At 42.7% G+C, this 19,271-nt stretch overlaps 1 protein-coding gene across 1 annotated transcript in view; it reads left to right on the top strand.

Annotated features, from left to right (window-relative positions):
* The window catches only part of Sntb2 (syntrophin beta 2), an 83,273-nt gene extending 69,560 nt beyond the window's left edge, over positions 1 to 13,713 (top strand). Inside the window, exons 5-7 of the mRNA XM_059264059.1 lie at positions 2,604 to 2,800; positions 11,190 to 11,374; positions 13,256 to 13,713. Of these exons, the coding sequence (XP_059120042.1) occupies positions 2,604 to 2,800; positions 11,190 to 11,374; positions 13,256 to 13,348 (475 nt within the window). The 3' untranslated portion in view covers positions 13,349 to 13,713. The remainder of the gene's footprint in view (positions 1 to 2,603; positions 2,801 to 11,189; positions 11,375 to 13,255) is intronic.
* Positions 13,714 to 19,271: the final 5,558 nt, after the last annotated feature.

The following is a 19,271-nucleotide window of genomic DNA, read 5'->3' as shown; positions in this document are numbered from 1 at the left end:
ACTTGATGTCCTAGGTGCTGTGGATTTTGCAGTCTTTTCCTGTAAGCTTTCTCTTTGACTGGGAGAGACAGAACCCAAGGACAACATGGCGCCTGTACCATGTGGACAATTGAGTGGTATTGAGCTTGTGGGGCTGATATGGCCCAAACTGCTAAAGCTCGTCTTTTCATGAGCTTATTTGGCTTCCTCACAAAAGTGGGGGTGGGGAGCATTTGGCAGTGTGTCCTAACCAATGGCTCCTCCTCAAGTCCAACAGCTGGTTTGAATTAGATCCCCTCTGCCAAATATTTCAAAATCACGTCTCAGAGGAAAATCTCCTCCTAGATTGATGTTTTGTAAAGTCTGACATGGATTAGCAATCAAACAGTGTGGTAGAATACTCTGTCACTTTCCTCTGAGCTCCATCTCACTTGGATCATATGTGGAGTGATCTTAAAACTTCAAGCTTTCTGAGCTCGCTCATGTTCACCTGGCATGTAAGTTCTGCAGGAATCGGTTTAGTAACACAGTTCTCGGGGTAACTCCATAGGGCAAGTCTGTAAGTTCAAACGTATCTCATAGTAATATTGTATAATTATGAAATGTTACTTGTGGTTTTCACTGTGCTGACAGTTGCCCTGGGGGTAAGTTAAGTGCTGATACCTTTACATGTTTCAGGGCAATTGGCAACCTATCACATGCACAGAACACACCTGTGTCAGTAGGCATGGTGTTCTCTAAATGGCCTTTGCGGGTGGGGAATGAGTTTACTTTTAAAATGTCTTTATTGAAGTTGTAAACACTCAGTTTGGGGGTAGAGATTCCTTGCTCGGTGGGTGAGAGTGCTTGTTTCAAGCACACGTGAGTTCTGGTCCCAGCACCCAGGTAGAAAGTCGGGCATCCCACACATGTACCTGTAGCCCCAATGCTATGGGAGCTGAGGCAGGAGGATTGCTAGGACTTTCTGGCCATCAGGCTCACTCCAGATTCAGTAAGAGACCCTGTCTCAAGGAAGGAAATAAGGCCACAGAACAGGCCATCATAGAACAGGATACCTGACATGCCTTCTGTCCTCCACATAGGGACAGGTGCTCACACCCACACACGCTGCATTGCCAGCACAAATTATCACTTTTATTTCATCTCAACCTGTGAGTATTTATCCTTTCAATGTTCTACATGATGAAATAGGAACTATTGAGCTGAGAAAATACCTGTACTTCATTCTGAAGTACATCTGATCCATGTTTCAAGAAAAAGATCTGTGTCATCAAGTCCTGAGATGAGCTTGAGCTCTTCCTCATGAACCACCAGTTTCTACTTGGAAGAGGGCTGGTTAGCAAGCCACTGTGCTCATATCTGTTTGTTAGGAGCCTCCTCTAAAATGTCCAAAGGTATCCGTTACCTGATGAGGGGACTGGTCCTAATTGTTGCACTGATAAAATTCTAGTTTTCAAGAAAAATTATAATTCTGGATCAGGTTGGTTGCTGCATGTAAGTTGAACCATGTGCATGTTGGATTTTTTTGTGACTTGTTCATTTCATTTAACATAAAATCCTCAAAGTTTATCCATATGGTAGATAATCATAGAACTTCCCTTTTTTAAAGATTTATTTATTTATTATGAATACAGTGTTCTGCCTACATGCCAGAAGAAGGCACAAGTTTGAATTATAGATGGTCATGAGCCACCATGTGGTTGCTGGGAATTGAACTCAGGACCTCTGGAAGAGCAGCCAATGCTCTTAACCTCTGAGCCACCTCTCCAGCTCAGGACTTCCTTTTCTAGTCCACTGAGTGGAATATGCTGTGGTTGCAATTTTGTATGGTGTTTTGTTTCGTTCTGAGAAGTCACTCTCTTCTGTACCTCGGGCTGGTTTAAAACTTAGAATCCTCCTGCCTCAACTGCCCGAGTGTTGGCATTACAGGCATAAACCACTACATTTGGATGAATTTCATTTCTTTTCTTTTCTTTTTTCTTTTCTTTCTTTCTTTCTTTCTTTCTTTCTTTCTTTCTTTCTTTCTTTCTTTCTTTCTCTTTCTTTCTATCTCTTTCTTTTCTTTCCTTCCTTCCTTCCTTCCTTCCTTCCTTCTTCCTTCTTTTCTTGTTCTTTGGGCTTTGTTTTTTGTTTGTTTGTTTGTTTGTTGTATATGAATGTTTTGCCTGCATGTATGTCCATGCACCATGTGTGTACCTGGTACCTGTGGAGGCCAGAAGAGGGTGTTGGAGATAGTTAGTATCAAACCCAGGTCCTCTGGAAGAGCAGCAAATGCTCTTAACCTGAGTTAGCTCTCCAGCTCCTGGCAGAATTTTCTGTAGCTCTTTTTCTGTTGGTAGGTTTTTTTGTTTTTTGTTTTTTGGTTGTTTTTTTTTTTGTTTGTTTGTTTTTAAATGAAGAGAGTAAGTAGTATCCTGCCTCCTGTGACACCAGGGATTATTCTGGATTAAATTCTAGGATTAAAGAATAGTATCTACTTCAAAATATCACAATCTGGTTTTGAAATGCATTTATCTAAAAACTGCTGAAGGTTTTTTTATAAGTTTCTACTTACCAATGGGCATAAATTCCTGACATTTTCTTCCAGTAATTACTTTAGCTCTCTGTTCTATTTGTGGTCCTAGATTGGTTCATTCAGGTTCTGGATGTCGGTCACCCTCCCTTGGATCTGACCTTACCTTTGCTACAAGGACGGGCTCTCGGCAGGGCATTGAGATGCATCTCTTCAGGGTTGAAACACATCGGGATTTGTCGACCTGGACCAGAATACTTGTTCAAGGTTGTCATGCTGCTGCTGAGCTGGTCAAGGAAGTCTCCCTAGGTAGAGATACTTGAGTTTGTTTCTTTCTGTTTGTTTGTTTGTTTGTTTGTTTGCAACAGGGCCTCACACAGCCTATCCTGGACTGAACTCAGTATGTGGCAAGGATGAGAGGATGACCTTGAACTCTTGATCCTCCTGCTCCACTTCCCCAGTACTGTGGTTACAGGTATATACTACATTCCTGGCCCTGACCCTGGATGTCTAACAGTAATTATAGTACCTTTCAGAATTTGTGTTTATTAATGTGAGTGGGCATGTGTTTGTGTATATGTGCCCTGTGTGTGCAGGTGCCCCTAGAGACTAAAAAAGGGGCAGCTGAAGAGACAGGATTTGCTTCTGTGGGTGCTGGGAACCAAACTGGAATCCTTCAGAAGACTGAAGTATGTGCCTTTAAAAGCTGAACCATCCCTCCTGGCCTCTGACATTAATTAAATGGGACTGCTCAGCTCTAAAGTAAAACCACCACTGTGTGTGCCGACTGTAAACTGTGTTAAAACACTAGGTAGCTCAAGTGGTGATGATGGGAAGAAATCTGGTGTCTGTCTCACTGGCAGAGCCTTCCCTTCCTTGCCTCATGGCATTAAGAACCCTACTATGTGGCTTTTTTACTGTTCATCATTTTAATCTACATTTAATAGCATAAGAACCCTGGCAGTAAAAATTAGATGCACTGACTATCGATAAGAAGATTTGGCATCTAAGGTATGGCTAGACACCCTTAAATACAAGCATCTGGCGATATTGTAGCTACAGAAAATGAAGTGTTTGGAACAGGAGTTTCTCTTCAAAGGTTTGAAAATAGTCTGTCAACACTCTTAGTACTTCAAGGAGCTGGTTGCCATGTCTCCTCTATGGAAGCGCCCCCTGGTGGCTAGTCCCTGCTGGTGTTGTGTTCCACTGTGGAAGCGCCCCCTGGTGGCCAGTCCCCAGGAACCTGGTGGTGGTTCACGTACACTCGAAGCACACAGGTTTAATTTCAGTTTGCCTTTCGGTTTCACAAAGGCTAGGGTCGGTGTGGCTGGGACTTGAGTCGCAGCTCTTTTAGAGAGCCTGTGCTTTCTTCCCCTCGGTCTCTCCAGATGACTCGTACTCATGCCTGGATTCAATGCCCGGAAGATATGCAGTGTGGATCTCCTTCAGTCATTAAATGAGCAAATATTTGCTGTGTGCTTTAGTATTTACCAAGAGCTATGCTTTTTAATGAGAGAGATAAAAGTAAATAAGCCCTTATTTCCTGTCCTTGACTAAAAGCTGTGAGAAGAGTGCAATGTCCTATTAGCCTCTGTAATTAGCTTGTTGATTAGACTTAATAGGGTAGCTTCTTTTCTTACACCATTGAGCAGGAGTGCTACCCCAGCCTTTCTCACAGTTCTAGGGATCTGCTCCCTTCAAAGTTGCCCTGAAATTCTCAAAAGAGCTTGGCTTGGGTCAGGCTCAGTGTCTGTCTATCTGTCTGTCTGTCTCTGTCTATCTATCTATCTATCTATCTATCTCTATCTCTCTCTCCAACCCTCCCCATCTCCCTGCTTCATTCTCACTCTCTGTCTCCTGTTCTGCTGTAAGGTCAGGTCAACGAACTTTCCAGAGACATTGAAACTCTCTAGAACTACAAGTTAACAAAATAACTGATCCCAGAGTAGAGTAGAAGTAGGATTTGTGGCATAAAACATCTATATCATTAGGTCTTCACCCTCTTAGTAATACCAGTCTTTGGTTTTAGGAAGTGGAGCTCAGTGGTACCATGTAGGGGTCTGAGATTCAGTCTTCAGTACTACCGAAAGAATAAATAAAAAGACATGGGCTGGGAAAAAGTGCTTGCCACACAGCATGGAGACCCAAGTTCAATCCCCAGAACTCATGTCTACATCTAAATCCAGCTGTGCTGACTCATGTGTGTAGCTCCAGTGCCGGGAAGGTAAAGAAGGATCCCTGGACTCAGTGGCCAGACCAACAAGAGACCTTTCTTTTTTCTAAAAAAAAAAAAAAAAAAAAGATGGATAGAAACTGGGGAGGAACAATTTCCAAGGTCTGTCCTCTGCCCTCTACACACATGCACCTGTGCATGCACCCACACATACACATAAAGGTACAAAGTAGGTAACATGCTTACATTCATTTCAGTATAACACTGATTGACCCCTTAGTGAATAAATCTCTTCTTCTCCTGACTTTACTAAAGTGTGTTGATATTAGGGACATCTTTAGAAGTTAACCTTTAAGGCAGGCAGTGGTGGCACAGCCCTTTAGTCTGAGGCAGAGGCAGGCAAATCTCTGAGTTCAAAGCCAGCCTGGTCTACAGAGCTAGTTCCAAGACAGCCAGGGCCACACAGAGAAACCCTATCTTGGAAAAAAAAGTTACTTTTAAAAGGTGTGACTTTCTATTCAGTAATTCCCCATATGATGTGAAAAAGCCAATGTCCCTTCATGAGTTTAAGACACAGTGACCAGATCAGTGGAAGGAAACACAGATTTGTGGGGATAGTGAGTGCCATGGACACAAGGTGTGTCAGGGAGAGGACTGGGAATAATACCAGCTGGCATGGATTAGACTGAGGTTAGCAGTGTCCACCAAGACTAAATTAAATGTTTTAATGTTTTAAAAGATCTGTTTATTTTTATGTGCTTTGGTGTTTTGCCTGCGTGTATGTCTGTGTAAGGGTGTTTGGTCCCCTGGAACTGCAGTTACAGACAGTTGTGAGCTGCCGTGTGAGTGCTGGGAATTGAACCTGGGTCCTCTGGAAGAGCAACCAGTGCTCTCAACCCCTAAGCTGTCTCTCCAGCCCACATGTTTTTAGTTTTTTAACAAACATACAAAGTAATAGATTTCACTGGGCAGTGGTGGTGCATGCCTTTCATCTCAGCACTTGGGAGGCAGAGGCAGGCGGATCTCTGTGAGTTCAAGGCCAGCCTGGTCTACAGAGTGAGTTCCAGGAAGGCTACAAAGCAACCCTGTCTCAAAAAAAAAAAAAAAAAAAAAAGTTAATAGATTTCATTATAACATTTAACTGTTTTATATATGAGTGTTTTGCCTACATGTATGTATGTGCACCACATGGATGCAGTGCCCATGGAAGCCAGAAGAAGGTGTTGAATAACCTGGAACTGGAGTCACAGACAGTTGTGAGCTACTATATGGATGCTGGGATAGAAACAAGAGCAGCCAGTGCTCTTAATTACTGAGTTCTCTCCCCACCTACTCATTATAACATTTTCATACATGCATATCACTATGTTTTGCTCATATTCATCCCCCATTACACTCACTTGTACCCATACTGTTCCTCTTCTCTCCCCTAAATAGTCCTTGTCTTAGTTAGTGTTACTGTTGCTGTGATGGAACCATGACCAAAAACAACTTGGAGAGGAAAGGGTTTGTTTCACTCACAGATCCATGTATCAGTTCATCATTGAAATCTGTGAGGCAGGAACTCAAGCAGGGCAGGAACCTGGAGGCAGGAGCTGATACAGAAGCCATAGAAGGTTGCTGCTTACTGGCTTGCTCATCATGGTTTCCTCAGCCTGCGTTCTTATAGAACCCAGCCCAGGGATGGCACCACCCACCATGGACTGGGCCCTTTCCTATCAATCACTAAGATAATGCACTACGGACTTGCTTATCATTAGACCTGATCTTATGGAGGCATTTTCTCAGTTAAGGCTCCTTCCTCTCTAATGACTCTAACTTATGTCAAGCCTGGGCCCACAATGCCTTTTTTTTTTTTTAAATAAACTAAAATGTATTTTGTTTTGTTTTTTGAGGTAGGTTGTTCTAAAACCATGCTGGTCTTGAACTTCCTATATATCCAGTACTCCTGATCCTTCTCCCTGAGCCACACTAAGACTGTCTCTAAAGTTAAATAAATAAGAGGCTAGAGAGATAGCTCAGTGGTTAAGAGCACTGGCTGCTCTTTCAGAAGTTATCAGTTTAATTCCCAGCAACCACAAGGAGTCTCACAACTATCTGTAATTCTAGTCACAGGGGATCCAATTCCACCTTCTGGACACTAGGCATATACATGGTACACAGACATAAATGCGGACAAAACACTTATCTACATAAAACAAAAATAAATGAAACAAAAAATATAAAATAAAATAGGGCTAGTGAGATGGCTCAGTGTGTGTATGAGAATCCGTGACAGCCTGAATGCAATCCCAATATCCAATTGGTAGAGTGAGGGGGCCAACTCCCAAACTTGTCCTGTGACTATACATGCCCACTGTGTGTGTGTGTGTCCCCCACATACCACAAAATAAATGCCCAGTATCTAGTCTAGACCTGAACATTCATATGATCTTCCTGCTCCTTTTCAAGGTTGAAGCAACCATAAACAAGATTCTGTTTTTCAGCCAGGCGGTGGTGACTCAGCCTATCTGGAGGCAGAGGCAGGCGATATCTGAGTTCGAGGCCAGCCTGGTCTACAAAGTGAGTTCCAGGACAGCCAGGACTACACAGAGAAACCCTGTCTTGAGAAAAGGAAAAAAAGAAAAGAAAAGATAGTGTTTTTCAAAGTACCTCTTCTCACATAAGTGTTTGCTTTCATTTTCTTACCTCTTGAGTTCAAAATAGAACATGTGAAAAATCTCAGGGCCTGGGAATGTAGCTCAGTACTTGACTACCATATTGTTGTTTGTTTTTGCTCTTTTGGGGGGCCGCCACCCAGCTTCCAAATAAATCACACTTGAGGCTTATTCTTCTTAAAAAAAAATACTTGGTTGTTTGTTTTTTAATAATTTATTTAACTTTATTTTATGTGTGTTGATATGAAGGTGTCAGATCCCCTGGAACTGGAATTAGAGACAGTTGTGAGCTGCCATATGGGTGCTGGGAATTAAACCCTGGTCCTCTGGAAGAACATCTAGTCTAGTGTTCTTAACCACTGAGTCATCTCCGCGTTAAGCCCCAGAGGCTTTTTTTTTTTTTTAAGGATTTTTTTTTAAGTTTTATTTATTTATTATGTATACAGTATATATGACTGCTGGCCAGAAGAGGGCACCAGATCTCATCATAGATGGTTGTGAGCCACCATGTGCTTGCTGGGAATTGAACTCAGGACCTCTGGAAGAGTAGCCAATGCTCTTAACCTCTGAGCCATCTCTCTAGCCCCAGCTTATTCTTAATTATAAACACCTGGCCTTAGCTTGTCTTGTTTCTGGCCAGCTTTCCTTAACTTAAATTATCCCATCTACCTTTTGCCTCTGGGCTTTTCCTGTTCACTTACTTCTGTAAATCTTATTCTTACTCCGTGGCTTGCTTGTGTGACCTCTGGAGTCCTCCTCCTTCTCTGGCTACTTCTTTTCTCCCGTATTTCTTCTATATACTCTCTCTGCCTGCCAGCCCCGCCCATCCTTTCTCCTGCCTTGCTATTGGCCAGTTCTTTATTAGACCATCAGGTGTTTTAGACAGACACAGTAACACAGCTTCACAGCATTAAACAAATGCAATATAAACAAAACTAACACACCTTAAAATAATATTCTACAACACTACCATGTGAGAGGACTCTCCCACTAGCCCATTGTTGGGTTGATGGCTTGCCTTCCACTGTGACTGGCCCTCACTCACTGCCTCACTCAGCTGCCTGCATGGCACCTTGTACAGCCAGGACTGTAAGAACTTGGGCCATCTTTGAACTTTTCTAGATTAGAACTAACCCGCTCCCCTTTAGACCCAGCCCTTCACTACACACTGGCTTTAGAGATGTTAATAGGACTGTAATCTGGGTGCTTTGGTTAGGGCGTGCTTTTACCCACCTCTCCCTCAGCCTTTCATTTAGAGAAAGTGAATGGACTACTTCTACTGGAAGCTGATTGCATCCATGTTTACTCCTTACCCACTAGGTTCCTCCTCTGCGGATAACTACTAGTTTGTTGTCCAAAACTCATCAAATAGTGCAGAGAAAGACACCTGCTGTGGGATGTTCTGTATGGCAAATGTGTTGCTGATTCAATAAATAAAACACTGATTGGCTATTGGCTAGGCAGGAAGTATAGGCGGGACAAGGAGGAGAATAAAGATGGGAAGTGGAAGGCTAAGTCAGAGACACTGCCAGCCTCCGCCAGGACAAGCAGCATCATGTGAAGATCCCGGTAAGCCACGAGCCGTGTGGCAGGGTATAGATTTGTGGAAATGGATTAATTTAAGCTATAAGAACAGTTAGCAAGAAGCCTGCCACGGCCATACAGTTTGTAACCAATATAAGTCTCTGTGTTTACTTGGTTGGGTCTGAGCGGCTGTGGGACTGGCAGGTGAGAGAGATTTGTCCTGACTGTGGGCCAGGCAGGAAAACTCTAGCTACAGACACCACCAATATTTATCTGTTTTTCTCTGTCTCAGTTTCCTAAACATACAGCTGCATTAACCAATTGGAATTTTTGCCTATCCAGAGAGAGAATATGTTGGTTACATGTGATGACCTGCTTCAAGAACCGTTCTTTTTAAAATGGAAGCAAAGCTCAGCTCTAACCTTTAGGTGTCACTCTGTAGCCTAGGCTAGCCTTAGGTCGATGATTCTCCAGTCTGTTTTTTAGTTAAGTGCTTAGATTACAGGCATGTGTCCCCATACCCAGTGATCAGAGTTTCTGTCAACTCACACATATCTTTGGCTGGTTGCGCTTTTAATTTTTTTTTTTTTTTATTACATTAGCCTGTGAGAGTGTGCGTGCATGTGTTACATTTGTGAGTCTGTCCTCTCCCTTCACCATGTGGGTCTGGGGATAGAACAGGTTTGGTGGCAAGCCCATCTTTGTTTTGGGAGGTGGGGCTGCAGTATTTGTTTTGTTCTAGTCTGTGTGGTACTAAGGATTAAACTTAGGGCCTCATTTCCAGCTAGATGAGCACTCTACCGCTGCGCTACACCCCCAACCCCTTTGAAAGCATCGACCTCATGACTCTTGCTGATCATAAACTTTTTTTTGTGGTTTTTTGAGACAGGGTTTCTCCATGTAGTTTTGGTGCCTGTCCTGGATCTCGCTCTGTATAACAGGCTGGCCTCAAACTCACAGAGATCCACCTGCCTCTGCCTCCCAAGTGCTGGGATTAAAGGTGTGCACCACCGCCACCCAACCCTAGAAACCTTTCCTGACTTGAGCCTTAGCTCAGTTTCGATTGTAATTGTGTCTTATACATTCTACCTTGTATAGTTAGGGATTTGTAAAGTCTTTTTGAGAACAGAGAAATCCCTCTTTGTCTCCCCCTCACTACATACTGTTGTTTTAAAAACGATAAGCGGCACTGTTACCGGGCAAAAAGGTCATGAGACACAACAAAACCCAGTATCAGAGCTTTATTAGGAGGAAGGTGTGTGTGTGGGGGGAGGGGGGGACAGAAAAGAGTAACCAGGCCTGGGAAGAGGCATGTGCAGAAAGAGAGAGAGTGGAGGGGGGGAGCAGAAAGGGAGGAGGAGTCTGTGTCCAGCTTTTTAAGGATTCCCATGCACATGCGCAGGTGGGCTTATGGCGCTACGACACGCATGAATCAGCGAGACTGTGTAAGTGATCACGCAGTACACTGATGATATAAGATGTAAGACCCCTTGCTTAGGTACTGAACTGCACATATGCAGTCATACAGCCAGAGAAGCAGCAGAATCCTAAAACATACAGTTCATATCCAGTTGAACTGAGTCAAACAGAGATCAAGGAAAGTTAGGCTGTACCCTGTCTCATCTCAGTCAAGATGCTCTTGCAAAGCACCCAAGTTCAATTCCCAGTACCCAAGTCAGATAACTCACAATCAACTGTAACTCCAGCTCCAAGGGGACTCAGGTCTCTTTGGACCCCTGCATTCACATGCACATACACCCACACAGATATATACACATACAGTTAAATATAATACCAGGTATGGTGGTACATGCCTTTAATCCCTGCATGCTGGAGACAGAGGCAGGTCAGAGTTCAAGGTCAGCCTGGTCTACATATCAAGTTCCAGGCTATCCAGGGCTGCATAGGAGGATCCTGTCTCAAAAAGAAAGAAATCTCAGCCTGGCTTTGTAGCCCATGCTTCTAATTCCAACACTCGGAATACCCAAGCAGGAAGACAGGAGGAGTAAGTGCATAATTATGGCCAGCCTGGGGTACATTGAACCCTGTCTTAGTTCAATAGAAATGGTAATAATCGGCCTTTTAAAAATACGTGCTGCTTGGTGAATCTCCAGGGGGTCCTACTGATCCTCCCTGGATCATTCCAGTTTTAGAATTTGTGCTGTCAAAGTGAGTGCAGAGTAATAAATCTTTAAAGACATTTATTTTAGGAAATTTTAAGCAGCTTAGGCCTCATATTCTCAAGAAAAGATTGTTTTTCTTGTTTGAAACTAGAAGAATCCTTTTCTATTTGGTAACTAAAACAGGATCTGTATTATATATGAGTTTTTCTTATCTTTGATAGGCTGCACCTTAAGTGGCCAGGAGGTAAGATTCACTGTCCACTACGAACATGGGTTCACTATCTCCAGAGACAATGGAGGTTCCAGCAGCATTCTATACCGCTATCCTTTTGAACGGCTGAAGATGTCTGCTGATGACGGCATCAGAAACCTCTATCTGGATTTTGGTGGTCCTGAGGGAGAACTGGTGAGAATCTTCTGAAAACCATGAGCATGTCCATTGGACGCCGCCCTGCTCCAGTCGTCTCTGTCTTTCACATGCTCCTCGATTGTTTGCTTGCTTGCTTCCCTTTCTGTTGCTGGATGTTGAATCCAAGGCCTCTGCATGCCGAGCAGTGCTTTATTTACTACTGAGCAGCATCCCCAGCCCTCTGCAGCTTCTAACCTCCTGTGGCCTAACATTTGACCTTCCATCAGAGCTAGGACATTGTTCACTGGTTTACAGGATGGCACTGGGATTGGGTTGGTTTTGTTTTTGTTGTTTGTTTGTAAGACAGCGTTTCTCTGTGTAGCCCTGACTGTCCTGGACTCTAGACCAGGCTAGCTTCAAACTCAGAGATCTACCTGTCTCTGCCTCACGAGTGCTGGGACTAAAGGCTTACACCACTACCATCCCCCAATGGGATTGGATTTTGTTTTCTTTTCCCCATGTTAGGAAACCAATCTCTTTTTTTAAAGTTTTTTTTTAAGATTTATTTATTATTTATGTATACAGCATGTATGACTGCAGGCCAGAAGAGGGCACCAGATCTCATTATAGATGGTTGTAAGCCACCATGTGGTTGCTGGGAATTGAACTCAGGACATCTGGAAAAGCAATCAGTGCTCTTAACCTCTGAGCCATCTCTCCAGGCCTCTTTTTTTTTAAGTTTTGTCTAAGAACTGGGGAGAGAGTAATGTGTTTGCTCTACATGTGTGAGGACCTGAGTTCAATCCCTCCAAAAAATGTACATTAAAGAAGCTGGATGTGTAGCATACATTTGTGATTCCAGCATTGGGGAGGCAAAGATGGATGGATCCCTGGGCCTTGCTGGCCATCCAGCCTAGCTTAAGTGCCAAGTTCCAGGCCAGTGAGAGACCCTGTTCAAAAAAGGGCATGGAAAGAGCCGTAGAGGTGGTTCAGCAAGTAAAGGCAATTGCCACCAAACCTCATGACCTATGATGGATTCCTAGGACTCACGTGCTAGTAGGAAAGAACCAACTTTATAAGCTGTCTTTTAACACATGTGCTGTGGCACTCGTGTGCTCACTTATACACAAACACATGCACAAGTATACACACAATAAAGAAATGTAATTTAGTAATGAATATCATAAGTGTAATTAATATCTTGAATGTAATTCATGCCACTGAATTGTGAACTTAAAAATGGTTATAATTGCAAATGTTATGTTAACTTAAAAAAATAAGGTGGAATGTAATCACCATACATTATATGTGTGTATGAAATTGAAGACAGCGATGTTCTAAAATAGAAAGTGGTGATGGTGTCATGGGCCTATGAGGATGCTGGACTAAAGTCTATCAAATTGTGCAAACAGGCAAATTGTATACTATGTGAATTATTTGTCAATAAAGATTTTATAAAACGTTAAAAAAAAAAAAGAAATGTAATTTAGGCATTGAAATGTAGCTCAGTTAATAGAGTGCTTGCCTAGCATGCACAAAGCTCTGTGTTTGATCTCCTGCACCACATAAATCTGGGCATGGAGTCACATCCCTATAATCTCAGCACCTTGGAAATCCAGGCAAGCAGACCGGGAATTCAGGGTCATCCACAGTTATGCAATATAATTGAGGCTCACCTGGGCTACAAGAGACTGCATTAAAAAATGTAGAAGTGGAGCCGGCAGGGTGGTGCACACCTTTGATCCCAACACTCAGGAGACAGAGGCAGGCGGATGGATCTCTGTGAGTTCCAGGCCAGCCAGGGCTACACAGAAAACCCTGTCTCAAAAAACCAAAAAGGAAAAAAAAGTGGAACATCATATCTAAATTTACTTAATGCCTTTTTTTTTATTAAAGTGTGTGTTAATTATAGTCAATATTCATGTCTTTTCTCCATAGACTGTGGACCTGCATTCTTGTCCAAAGCCGATTGTATTCGTGTTGCACACGTTCTTGTCCGCCAAAGTCACTCGAATGGGACTGCTTGTATGAGCAACGAGAAGTAAGGAAGAGCTGACTGTCACAAGAAGTTTTTCCACCTCCGAAAAATGAAAATTAAAACAAGCATCAACAACAGAGAAGCACAAAAAGCAGCCCTGCTCTCCTCCATCATAGTGCCTTCCCAAGGACCTGCAGATCACTGCTGAAACCACAGGGTTGAAGAGGGGCTGACCTCCCCACACAGCCGTGGCCAGAAGTTCTAGAACTGAAATTAGCTCCAAATTGAAGCTGTTGATTTATCGTCTCATTTCACAGTGTGATCGCTAAGTAATTACGTTTATTGCGTTTCTATCTAACCCTGTTATGAAGGCTGGCTCTTTGGGTTTCTCTTCGGATATAAACAAATAGCCAAAAGAGGTTCTTCTTTTCTTCCTGGAGGATTTGTTTGGGGCTTAGCCCAAGCTCTTAATAAGGTAACTTGCTGCCCAGAGGGAGTGTGCAGCAGCCCAGCCCTCAGACTTCCCACCCAGGTCCATTGCACACAGTGTTATTCTCTCTACCTGTTCTTCCCTAGAGGGTCTCGGGTCCACCCTGGCTCCACCCTGCCCCACACCCCACTTCTGACACCAGCCCTGACACCAGTGCTACCTAGAATCTGGCCACCTTTGCCTTCACTCCCTTTTTTTTGTAGTTGGCTAAGTTGAAAAGCAAGTTGGAAACGGCTGCTCTGAAAGAGGAGCTTTGCTTCCTTCAGTTTCTGAGTTTGTATTTGGTAGGAGCCAGGGGATGGTCTAAGGTTTATTTTGAAAGAAAGATCCTCATTTAAGCTAAGCCATTTCTTACTGCTTACCAAATGTGCCTTTGGTTAGGGTCAGTGGAGCTTTATTAGTGACTGTAGATGATTGGATCTCACTGCCATTGTAGGAGTCATCCTTGAGGTCGGTTCCTTAATGGCATCTTTTGGTGGCAACTTTGTGGGTCATTAGCTTTGCAGCACAGATGCCATGTCAAGTGGCACAGGGCACTGTGAGCCCAGGAAAGATCCTGGTACTGGATTGTGGCCCCACAGTAGTGAAGACAAGTCACCTCCAGCTCAAGGTTTAACCGTGGCTGAGAGGGCAGAGTGATGAGATAGACCTCACAGTCACCTGCTTTTGCTCAGGATAGCCAAGTGTCATCATGACTCAGCATCAGGGTGCTTTCTGATTTTGTGGCCTGGAAAATCATACTCAGCTTGTTTTTCCTGGGTTGGAAGGAGGAAATAGATGTGTGTAGAAACATTTGAAATAGTCTCTCTACATAAAATATCCAGATTAGCACAGTCCCTAAATCTGAACAAAAAGGAAACATTGACTTGGAGTTTTCTATGCTCTCTGAAAAAATGTCTAGAAATAGCTCCCATGTTCTAGATTTCTCTGGAGTGTTTTACAGGGATGTGAGGCTTCAGATGGGGTAGGAGGAGAAAAGGAAAGAAAACACCGCTGTTCATGTGGAACTTGAGCTGTGTAGTTGGAGCGTCTTGACTGACAGGTTGGCCAGAGGAAAGAACAGATACCCAGGGGGAGGTGGTGACTCCACAGTCCTCTGCTGTCTCTTAGTCAGGTTTCCTCCTGCTCTCTGCAGTCACGCTAACAGTGTACAAAGGCTGGGGAGGAATGTCCACCCCCACTTCAAATACGTATTGGAGCACCGAAAACCAATGTTGGGATCCACTTTAAACCAGAAATTAAAATCTGAAGAATATCTTTCAAGAACTTTTTATATTTTAAAAAGTCGTAACCCTGAGATTGGATCCATCCATGATACATCTTCAACTCAAAAAAAAAAAAAAAAAAAAAAAAGAAGAAAGAAAAAAGTATTTTAAAGGTCCACCTGAGTTCAGAAAGCAGAACTACAACAGATAAGCAGATAAGCTCAGGCAGAGTGCTTGGATGCTCTTGTTACAAGGAGATACGACTGGTTCAGGCTTCAGTAGTAGAGTTGAAGTCTTCCATATTGGTATGAAAGGCTAAACCTCCAAGAAGTTTGATAGGGACTTCTGCCACCCTGTCCCTTTCAGGAGCTGTAAACAGTGTAATGACTTGGGGCAGTAAGGTGTCTATCCGTTTGTCTGAGAACTGTGGCCCATGGGGCTTTTAATACTATCATTTGGTTCCTGGTGTAAAATGGAGGCTTATGGGTGATTTCTTTGTCATTAACAGCCCTGAGAGCGAGGGCCCTAAGCCGCTTGTTTCAGAAGCTGTAGTAGCCCTCCCCCCAGGCATGTGGTCAGCTAAGTGTGTCAGATTTTTCAAACCACAAATGAAATGCTTTTTGTGAGTGGGACACCTTGATACATACCTGTATTACCAATTTTGTACTCAAATGCCAAAACATGGTAAAGTATTTTCAAATAACTAAAAATGGACATCCTTGATAATTCACCTCTTTTATAGAATCAGCTAAATTGTCTTTTCTTTTTCTTTTGAATATTGTTGGGGATGTTGTGGGATCCTGGGTGTCAAGAGGAAAGGAAACCACAGAGCACCCAGTGCTGATGGACCACTTCCTGGGTACCTTTGCCTTCCATACCTGGATAGCCGGCCCTGGGCACAAGAAGTCTCCTCCACCACAAGACAGGGGACTAAAGGAGGCTGATGTTATCAACAAGCCTTGCCTAGAAATTGGTATCAAATATTTTATATAAAGAAATGCTCATGTGTGTATGCTGTATTTATTAGATAATTATAACTAAAGTCATCAACTTGTAAACAGTTTCAGGTTAAATTTGGGGATATGTATGGGCAACCAAAAGTGTTACTTTAAATGCCATCTGCCTATTTTGAAGCCATGTTTAGCACTTTTTTAGACTAGGGAAGTCTGACAGTGCCTGGTGGGCTTTTTTGTCTTTTGTTTTTGTCTGAACTCTGAGTTTGTTACTGGAAATTATTTGCATGGTAGGAGAGATTGAATTATTTATTTTTTTATATGTAGAAAAATCTCTCTAACCAACAAAAAGCTAACATTGTTTCTGATTTATTTGTTTTCCTAACTTATTCTCCTGAACAGAATAGTAGTAAAGCTTTTATTCAACTGAATAAATGCACTTAGCTGATAAACCAAAATTTATTCTTTCAAAACAAGAAATTGTTATCACCAAAAAATATTAAGCTGTGTAGACTCTAAACACGATTATGTTCCCCCTCCCAAAAAAAGGGTTTTACTGTGAGTGGTTTGGATGAACAAAAGTGTATAGAGAAAATGACTGATTTCTTAAAAATTTGTAAGAAGCTCAGTCTTCCTGTTTAATTTAAATGCATGTGGATTTGTTTTCAAATCCATCAATGAATCTGCCCATGAGTTTTAATGCAGATAACCTTCCAAGCTGCTGTGCAACTTCTGTTGAAAGCCCCACCTGCTAAAAGAGTTCAGCAGTTTGGAAGTGTTCAGGGAAGAGACTCCAGCACTTTCTCTGTTCTTTGTATCTTTGTCAGACACCTACCTAGATCATAATTTATTATTCTCACTGGTTCAAGCTATTGAGTGTACATTACATTTAAACTATCCAAACATTCTGCTTCCATTCCCAAGTGGCTATCAGCAGCTCTAGGTGCCAAGAATGAACTGGCTCCTTAGAGAGCTGGGCTCCGGACAGTGGTGGCACACGCCTTTAATCCCAGGACTCGGAGGCAGAGCCAGGCGGATCTCTGTGAGTTCGAGGCCAGCCTGGTTGCAGAGTTCCAGGACAGCCAGGGCTGCACAGAGAGGAAAAACAAAACAAGTACAAAAAGAAAATTGGGCTCAGAGTTAAGAGGGCTTGTCGCTCAGCTATGAGGACTGGAGTTCGGATCCCAGCACCCATGGCCAATGACCCAGGAAAGGAAAGAAGCAAACAAACTCTTCATCTCTAATGAGGAAGTCAAATGCCAGGTCACTTAGTTCTTAAAAGCACATTGCTCTGGATGGATTTTAATATGTAGCACTACAGTGGTAGTTTGAGTACTTGGGAAGCTAAACTGAGTTTGCCAGGCACCAAGGCTACACAGCAAGACTGTTTCAAAAAATAAAATTCTAGTACTTCATAGCTACAGGTAGTGAATTAAAGATTAGCTGTATAGCCAGTTTAAGGCCAGCTGGATTATATATGATCCTGTGTCAAAAAAATAAAAGAGATAAATTTGAGAATGCCTAACTTTAGTTGAATTTTACTTTACTTGAATTTTACAAAAGTCATATTCATTCTTTCAAATGTTTCTGTCAGGCACATGAACCAGGTGTTATTATAGTGTACTGTGAGCTTAGTAATCTTTCCATGACATTACAGTTGTTTTGTGGCTTTTCCTCTGCTGAAGAGAAAAGAAACTGCATTTTCCCATTGTTCTTCTCCATGCCCTCATTTTAATTATTTAGTAATCTAGAATGATTTTAATTTCTACATACACTCCTTAAAAGCTGATAGCAGTTACCCTGAACCATCTTTAAGCTCTACCTTTCACTGTGTTGGGCATCTGGACATGGACTGAGAGTAATGATAGGTGGAAATCAGGCTGCATGTCAGAGTGAGGTATATTCGAGCAGCATAGTTGTTCCACACTATAGTGACGTAAGTGGAAGTTATTCTTTCCAGCAATGGACTACCCAAGTAGCTGATCTGAAACTTGTTCTGTCTTTTTTAAAATATGAAATGACCTGGAGGGGTAGCTCAATAGTAGAGCACCTACCCAGCATGTACAAGGCCCTGGGTCCCTCTGGAACACAGCTAAAAACAAACATAAACCCACATCTGGCTGATCAGTAACACAAGTTTATCAGAGGTGAGAATCATAGGTTGAGGTTCAGGGAATAGCCACAGAGAGCTTATTATTTTCTTGTCTCTTTCCAGCAGTGGCCAGATCAACTGGGAAAATGGTTGTTATATTAACTCAGAAAAACATCAATTCTTTCTTATCCTTTTTTAATGCTAGGCATTGACATTGACCCCAGGCAGGGCTTTGGGCATGCTAAGCAAATAGTCAGTGCCACCGAGCTATGTACTCATATATTCCCAGCCCCTTTGATTTCAGAATAACAAGTTTTGGTTTTCTTCTGGGTTTTTAGACATACTCTCTCATATGACCCACCTAGGGTCAGCCTCAGATTGCTGATCCTCTTGCCTCCAAGTGCCAGGAACCACAGCTGTGCACCAGCCTCCATCTGTAAACTTGAGCATCATTTCTGCCACCTCTGTTTCTTCATCCTGCTTTGGGTGACTGGATCAAAGCATTTCCTAAGACTGTTTATTTTTATTTGATGTATGTGAGTGTTTGCCTCGTGGATCGTCTGCACACCTGGTGCCTGAGGAAGCCAGAAGGCGTCAGATCCTCAGAACTGAGTTCACAAAGGTGGGTGCTTAGGACGAAAACCCAGGTCCTCTGCAGCTGCAGCCAGTGCTCTTAACCGCTGAGCCATCTCTCCAGCTACAGTATGTGAAGTGAAATTCCAGCACTTGGGAGGAGTGAGGCAAGGAAGATCAAGAGTTCAAAGTCATCCTCAGCTATATAAAGAGTTTGAGGTCAATCTCGGATACATGAAACTCAGCTCATGTGAATTTAATGTAATATATAAATATGCTTTTTGCAAATTATTCTTTGCTCTCAGATACCAATTGGTGTATGTGTATGTGTGTGTGTTTGTTGATTTGTTGGTTGGTTGGTTTTTCAAGGCAGGTTTCCTATGTGTAACAACCCTGGCTGTCCTGAAACAGCCAGATCTGATTCAGAGATCAGCTTACCTCTGCCTCCCAAATACTAAGATTAGAGGTGTTTACCACCATGCTTGGCTTATTTTTTTTATTATTTTTTTAAATAGGCAGCAAAGCTTATTTCTAAATATTGCTGACCTATTCATTTTCATACATACCATTTAAGCATCTTTTTGTTTTGTTTTTGTTTTTGTTTTGTTTTGTTTTGAGGCAGGGTTTCTCTGTGTCCCTTTGGAGCCTGTCCTAGAACTTACT

The sequence above is a fragment of the Peromyscus eremicus genome, chromosome 5, assembly GCF_949786415.1.
Source record: "Peromyscus eremicus chromosome 5, PerEre_H2_v1, whole genome shotgun sequence".
NCBI classification, from domain to species: Eukaryota; Metazoa; Chordata; class Mammalia; order Rodentia; family Cricetidae; genus Peromyscus; species Peromyscus eremicus.
Note: the sequence above shows the minus strand (reverse complement) of the source record. Positions and strands in the feature narration are given on the sequence as shown.